Source organism: Primulina tabacum, chromosome 15 (genome assembly GCF_025594145.1).
Source record: "Primulina tabacum isolate GXHZ01 chromosome 15, ASM2559414v2, whole genome shotgun sequence".
NCBI lineage: Eukaryota > Viridiplantae > Streptophyta > Magnoliopsida > Lamiales > Gesneriaceae > Primulina > Primulina tabacum.
The window spans coordinates 14,146,432-14,154,632 of NC_134564.1; the positions used below are offsets into that span (position 1 = coordinate 14,146,432).

Sequence of the window (8,201 nt, forward strand, 5' to 3'; positions counted from 1 at the left end):
GTTGTTTTGTTTTTGTTTTTCGGGTAAGTTGTATGGAGATCTGAGAAACCGAAAAATTACGCTGATGTTCGAAAGATAGGTTGTATAAGAATTCGAAACTGGTTGAACTAAGATATGCAATAAGTAGTATCATGCAACACGATAAGCTGATCAGTTGAACGATGATTCCCTTGATCACTGCAGCATGGCGAAAATAATGAAGAGATTTGAAGAGTGCCAGCGAATTAAAAAAGGTGTTCCGGTGAACCACGATCCAGAGGTACGTGTGATGCTTAAATTTGACATATCTATGGACTTTTAATCCTTCCACATATTCATTATATGTATCGGATTTAGTATGGTTTGTTCTCTTAACAGAGGCAAGAGGATGTTCTGAGAGAAGAGATGGAAAAGCTCAAACAAAAGGAGGACCAGTATGTTTTCTCACAAAAATGAGATTCTTGTATTTTTCGAAAATCCGTGTTGTGTTGTGTTGTGTCTTTTCTGTTAATTTGCAGGCATGTGTTGGGGAGGAATCTCGATAGCATGAGTCGCGAAGATTTGCAAGAACTCGAACAACAACTAAACGAAGGGTTATTGTGCATTAAGGATAGGAAGGTTTGTCCTTTAAATTAAACTGTGGGCTTAAAACAAAACGTATTACTCTTTGATTGCTAACAATAAAAGACAATGCTACGGTTTCAGGAGGCAATATTGGTCCAGAAACTTCAAAAATCAAGGGATAATGTATGCAGATTAATCTCTTATTTTGTGCATCAGCTGATTTCTCGTACGGGTCCTGGAGGAAAATTGAAAAACATTTGTCCCTTATTTTAATTTTATTTCAGGAGCTACAATCCATGCAGGAGAATGTGACTTTACGCCAAAAGGCATGTGTAGCTCTCTCATTTTGCGTTGCGAAATTCGGCTATTGATGTGAATGTATCTAAGTAATCTGCACTGGCTTAATATGATTCATAGGTTGAAAACCTTGAAAGGCTTTGTGCCCCGATCAGCTATCAACAACCAATTCTTCTCGAGTACCAGTTGAAGGGGCAGAGCAACTTCGAGCTCGGACAAGGCGTTGCCAGTCCCCAACTAGCTTGCGATACTAGCACTGGAGATGCAGACTTAGTGGACACCACCCTGCAATTGGGGTAAGACATTTTCTCCGAATTTTCGGCCTTTTATGTTACTGTTTTCCTACTAGGAGTATGTGTGTCTTGCTTTTCGTGTAGGCCTTCAACTTCCAAGGTTTGTGGAAAAAGGAAAACTCCATGCGAGGAAAGAAGAAGCAATGCCGATACTTTTCTTTCGATATAGGACCAGCCGGCGGTTTATGGAATGTTTGCAAATGTTTAAAAAAATTATTATGAACTTTTTTTTTACAAAGTTGTACAACTTTATATAAAAAATTATCTATAATCACTTTTTCAAATATTTACAAACACTACCTTATTTTTGTGGTTTATATATATTTTTTTCTTTGATGATTTTATGATCTATCTATGTCTTGATTTAGTTATTCTATATTTCTCATCGCAGATATGGTTTTTGGGAATGTATAAAACACCAGGTGATTAGCTTTATGGACTTGCAGCCTCCCCTTTAAAGAATTCTAATGAATTTCTACGTATATTTCTATGTACGTGTTTATGTTGAAAATTTGGGTTGAATGTGAATGAAAATTAATAGTTGGTTTGAGGCCTACTAATGGAAGTAATTAGCAATTTGAAACATTTCGTTTGATGTACTTATTGTATAGTAAGGTGTGCAAATCAAAACTCGGATTTGTACTGAAAAGCATTGACTCATGTTCGAGCACGACCACTGTACGTCTGTATGAATCAAAATTGGTCTTCTAGACTAACCCACATTTCATTGCTTCTAATTCTTCTTCAATTAAAATAGATGTCCCTATATATATACACACACACACATTGTTGCTATATTTGCTAATTGCAAGTATACGGTGTCAAGTTTTAGTACTCGATTTAAGCATATATATCTTTCTCATAGAGTGTGCAATTTAATAATATATTATTACTTACCATAATTAGAATAGTCAGACTTTATTTAGAAATTTTAATCGATTGTTGATTGATAATTATAAGTTAAAATGAATTAAAGCACACAAACGATCTAAAATAACCTAAAATAAGAATCTATACGTGCGGCTTCACTTGGTCTTTACTAATATTGAATTATCATTGACATCTATATTTATAAATTCGACCCGTTTACTACCTTAGAATTCTCAAATATACATACTCCTTTTCCCAAGTAGAATGTAGAAATTAATTATCTAATATCGATTTCAATATCCCTATTAAAAATCAAACAATAAATAATTTCAATAGCATATTAATTCTTTTAATTGATTCGATGGAGTTTTAGATCTTCTAAACTATATAAACACTAATGATATATTTTCATATGGTTCTATTTTAAATCTCTCTCCCGAGTGATAGATTTCAAATAAATATGACACTCCAATTAGTGATCAAGTAATTGAAATCGCTAGAATCCGCATAATATAAATAATCAAGAAGAAATTCGCATACGTAAATCAACAATTTATAAATATATATTCGACCAAGCTACGTTGTCCTCTAGATTAAATAAATCAGTTCATGATGAAAAAAAAAGATAAAACAAATTAATGTTTTTCAACATCAAAATAATCGCCTAAGAAATAGTAAGAAGAATAAGAGAAAGAATCTGAAACTGCGACTCCATTCCTGGTAGATGCGCTCCCATCTTCGCACTTCGTTCTTCATTCTTTGTATTTGTTTTTCATGCATCTGCAGCTCCTCTTTCGTGGTTAGGATTTCAATATTTATATTTGTGTCCATGTTCCGAGACCTATGAAGAAGCTCGCACAGGTCTACGTCACACGCTAGTGTGTGACTGGTGCTGTTTCTGTCTCCTGCTTCTGCGTGGTTGCGCGCTTCTACTTTTTGCGCCTCCTAGGCACGTAGGTGCTAGCGGTCACATGCTAGCTTATGTTTCTGGTACTCTGCTGGCGGCACACATGCTTCTGTTCTCCCTTATTTGTAATGCCCGAATTTAAAAAAAATTGAAAAAAAAAAGTTATTGTTCATGAGGTTACTATTCAAGCGCTGCGGCGCTAGAATAGTAGCGCCTAGGCGCTTGAGATGCAGGATTTTGGCGCTAATGCACTGAAAAGTGGTGCTGAGGCACTACAGACGTTAAAAATCAATATGTAAGCCCACCTTCACCTCCACCAATCATTTTCCTCCTCCTTCACGTAATCCTCATCCATCTTCTCTCCATTTTTATGAGTGATTCGCTCAAGAAAAACATGAAATGAAGGTAGATTTGTGATCCTCTAGTCACGGGCTTCAAGTTGACGTAAGTATTTCCCAATTTTATTCAAGTTTGGAAATGGCTTGAAATTTGGAATTAATATTTGAGATATTAAGATGTTGAAGTTGTTGTATTTGAGTTGGTTTGAATTTAAAAAGGATATGAGAATGGTTTCTTGTTTACGTGCAAAGAACAATTTTTACACCTTCTGTATTTCGTGTATATGGAATAGTTTTGTTTGGATTTTGGAGTTAGGGTCTTCATCAAACTTGTAGATCATAGAGTTAGCTTCGATTTGGTTTTTGAATCACTCAATTCCATGAAGAAGTGAAAGCGATATGTGATTTTTACTAAAACTGGTCTAGAACTCCAAGTTAGTACAGATTTGTGTACATGCCTTCTATTTATTCGAATTCTGAGATTCCTTGAATGAGATTCTGGATTTGATGTTCAAATGAAAGTTATAACATTGTCTTGTCTTAGAAATGATAGCAAACTGGCTTGATTTCATTTGATATTGAGGAAGTTATGCTCAAAATACTAAAATGTGCCAGAAATGTATTGACGCAGAATTCATGGGAATTATGTTATATGTTTCATATTATGAACGACTGAGTAAATGACTTTATTTGACAAAATTTTGTGAAGAATAATTTTTGGGCTTTTAGTTTTCTTGCATATCCAATTTGCGGATCTTGATTTGAAGTAGTATTGAATTAATTATGAATTTTGAACATAAATTGCTCTGTTTTGATAAATGATCCGAGTTCTTGAGTTATAGTAGAATTACTTGTGATTTGATGATGATTGATGTCTTGAGATGAGTTTATTATGATATCTAGATGATGATATTGATTTGCATCATTACATTGCATATTGAGCCACTTGTCTATTAATATTTGATATGGTGGAGGTCGCCTTGATTTACTGATTTGTTGGACGTATGGGCTATAGTTGAGTTGACATAGTGTATGCGGAGGTTGCTGCTATGGTCTGAACACTCTCTATAGGCGCATCATAGTCCTGGGATTGTAGAACACAACACCTCACCCCGAGCGGATGAGTCGATGGATGTTGTTGGGGGATTCTCTTCCCTTGGGTACCCTATGACCGGATGATTCACTTGATCTTGAGATTTATTGATAGCCCACAGCTTCTAATCATGCATTGCATTATATTGCATTTTTATGAATTTTATATGAACTATTTGTCATTTTAATTCTCATATGTTATTGATTGCATCATAGATCATATGGGTTTATACTCATCGCCACGTCGACTACCTCTTGTTTTCATGTGCTTGACGGTAGGTGAGGCGAGGCTTGGGATGCAAGAGTCTAGCTCCAGGCGAGGAGTTACGAGTTAGAGTGGGATTCTCGGATCTTACGAGCTATTTTATGATGTTTGGATTATTTTGGTTCACTAGTTATTTTGGCATGTTAAAACTTATATTTCAAATATTTGAGAACTTTAAATTATTTTGACGATATTTATGTCAGTTTGTGAACCACAGATTATGTGTTTTACTCAATCGTTTGGTTTGTTACATTTATAATTATTAGTATTACTGTCAGACCCCGGGGGCCCCACATTAGGTGGTATCAGAGCGTAAGATATTGGGAACAAGGTAGATCGAGTCAGTTTGAATTGCTTGATCATGTTATATATTTGCTAGCATTTTCACTGTTCCATAATGTGAAATATATGATCATAATTGATATATTATATTGTTGAGCTTTATTAGAGATTTTTGAGATTTATTGAGTCTCGAGAGCCGGAGATGGTGATACAAAATTGAGATGATTATGATATTGTGATTTTATATGTGTTTGATTATATGTATATCAGACATGGCTACTCGAGGTAGAGGTCAGGTAGACCTAGACAGAACATACTGTTAGAGTATGTGCCCGTCGAGCCAAGTGTTGGCCGAGTGTTCACAATGAAACTCTATATATAAACAATCTTTATTTTAATAATATTTGAAATTATGTTTTGGCACATCTTTATCTGTATACCCATGCTAGTGTCATAGATAAACTCTTTGAATATACAAATAGTAGAAAGAATATGAGATGCTCATATGATGAGTATCATGAAACTTGTATTTGCAATACTGTATATTCTAAACAGTTCCTAGCCGATTCAGCCGCCGCTAAGAAGGATATAGGCCGCTCGAGTTTGAGACTAGTATCTACGATGTGAATATCATGTTTATTGGTAGGGGACATTGTGATGTCCGAACATGCAGATAGGTGCTCCTTGTAGAGTGCACTGAACAACCCTCCATAAAGGACTTTCCAAGTGGTTCTCACTTATCGAGTGGAAACGTCCTAGTTATATTTGTACACCATTAGTCCTTATGACTGGGGACAACATTGAGACTCTATGTGCTAGCATTGCACTTTGACTTGTTTACCGACTCTCATGGGGTCATCCGGTGGCAAGGTTGGGTGTTTTGTCGAAACATATAGGAGTCAGGTAATTGTAGTCGGGGATTCACCGCTTACCTTCGGGTATGGATATCCTATGTGATCACATGTATATGTAGTATGAAATCTCTGATCAGAGTATGGTTGTAATTATGAAAGGGGTTTCATAGATTACACCATCGATGCAACTACGACATGACACATAGTATCGATTCTTTGACAGCTCTCGATATACCAATACTTGTCGACTCGGTCGGGATATATGAGTTGAAGGGACCGTACTATATGCTAACCATAATTGAATCATTCTTGCATGGCACTATCATTTGATACCTAGGGAATCATGTAAGCGATGCTGCTAGGCGTTTTAACATGATTGGTTGGGTACTATCAGTCTTGAGTTCTGACGTTCTTATTATCAAGGAGTTGATAATCAAGAATGGAGCAACTGGGGTATGCTCATATAAGGACATGTTAGTCCCGAATCACATTGAGATGTTGTGGGGACCCGAACTTAATTCAATTCTTAATCACTTTCTGGAATAATTAATCAATTAAATAAACAGGGTCTAAATTTTTTTTTTTTTAAAATACGAGAGTACGCAGCATATGAAATAAATCATATCTCATTTACAAGATCACTATTCAGATCTAAGTACCAGTCCTGTACAATCATAAATCATAATAACTATTGTTTCTTCACTACATCTCAGGTGATATAACAGATATACTCCTAAGTCCGGATCTCCACGCTAACTGTCTTCTCTCATCCTCTTCTTGACCCTGATCCAGCCCCACCTATTGTCATGCACACATACAAAACAAGACAACAGCCGGATAACTCCGGTGAGAATAAATCTCAGTATAAACAATGTAAACATGCAATTATATAAAAACATATATAAACGCATAAATAAGATATCATTAACATGTAGCAACTCAACAAACATGAATGATATAAAACTGTAAATCAACTAGTCGTATCAGACTTGACTCCAACAACGCATCGTCTCAGACTCGACTCAACTCTAACCTAGGGATCCCAATGTCTGGATATTGATAATTATATCGAATCTCAGTCGATAATAATGACTCAACCCTATACGGCATCGATATAATTCATATATCCAGTGTCTGGGCGAAACAGCCGCAGAATTGACGAATCAGTCAAGAATTAAGCGAATCAGCCAATAACTAGACGAATCAGCCAGTAATTAAGCGAATCAGCCAAAGTTTAGACGAATCAATCGATAACTAGACGAATCAGCCAATAACCAGACGAATCAGCCGGTGACTAGGCGAATCAGCCAATGACTAAACAATCAGTAGTCAATACATGCAGTGGCCTATAAATCAATAGGCTACAAACATCAATCCTCATCAATTACAAATATCAATGCAATAAACTAAGTATGTGATTTAGGGAAACTCGAGTCAAACCTCACTCGAGTTGTGGCAATCCCAACTCAACATATTTATACATTTCTTTCTGATACTCTGACTCTGTCGAAGTCTCGAACTCAAAGCATGTCAATACTCAATCTGACAATAACAATATTGAGGAATACAATATCAATACCCCAATCAATCGATACTGGATATAATCAGAACTAAATCAAATTCTGTTTCAACGGCATAACTGCACAATCTCAATATACCCAGCAATACAAATCAACAGATATCAATTCCAACATCTCATAATTGATACCATACAAATCTGATATCAAATCTCAATCAAATCAACTCTGAAAATCATAACAAATCTGTAATCGATCTGTTTCTCAATCTGACTTCAATTCTACGATATCTAACATGTCAAGAACATATATATGAATCCTATCTGATTATGGCAATACCATAATTTCAACACATATCAAAACCGTAACAAAACTTACGTCCAGTTGTAGCCTACGTCGATAGAAACACAGTACCGCAGTCAAATTCAAAATCAGACGGACGGTATGCCTACTGCACGTCTCGCGCTCGGGCGGTCATGAATTTCCGCTCGGGCGCGGAAATTCTGTCGAGATACTCAACCGATCATCTCCTGGCGCTCGGGCGGTAATATTCTATCGCTCGGGCGCCAAACATTCTGTCCAACTCATGGTGCATTGGCGCTCGGGCGGTTCTTTTCCACCGCTCGGGCGCGAGATGTTCGGTTCAACATCTTGGCCAACATCTTGAGATGTTCGGTTCAACATCTTGGCTTATACTGTAACGATGCCCTGCTTCTTCATTTGAGTTCCTATAACCTCACTTCTGTCAATTAATCAACGTCTGATTACAATAATTAATCCCGGGCATTACATTTCTCCCCCCCTTAGATATGATTTCGTCCCCGAAATCACAGGCAGTCAAATTAGATATCAACTCAGATACAAGAAGGAGATACACAGAAGCCCAAGAGAAAACTTACCCTAATGAAAACAATTCTGAAATTTGCTGTCTCATATTAGATTC

General features: G+C 36.4%; 1 protein-coding gene across 1 annotated transcript; it reads left to right on the forward strand.

Moving 5' to 3' along the window:
• Positions 1 to 384: 384 nt before the first annotated feature.
• LOC142525896 (agamous-like MADS-box protein AGL18) lies at positions 385 to 1,302 on the forward strand. The gene is made up of 6 exons (XM_075630183.1): positions 385 to 413; positions 498 to 597; positions 685 to 726; positions 828 to 869; positions 961 to 1,136; positions 1,218 to 1,302. Exons 1-6 carry the CDS (start codon positions 385 to 387, stop codon positions 1,300 to 1,302), a joined length of 474 nt encoding a protein of 157 aa, XP_075486298.1.
• Positions 1,303 to 8,201: the final 6,899 nt, after the last annotated feature.

Excerpts from the sequence above, each read along its gene's own strand:
- LOC142525896 (XM_075630183.1), top strand. The coding sequence starts at position 385 with ATGGAAAAGCTCAAACAAAAGGAGGACCA. Across the intron at positions 598-684 it reads TGTGCATTAAGGATAGGAAG|GAGGCAATATTGGTCCAGAA; the intron begins GTTTGTCCTTTA and ends CTACGGTTTCAG. Across the intron at positions 1,137-1,217 it reads GACACCACCCTGCAATTGGG|GCCTTCAACTTCCAAGGTTT; the intron begins GTAAGACATTTT and ends CTTTTCGTGTAG.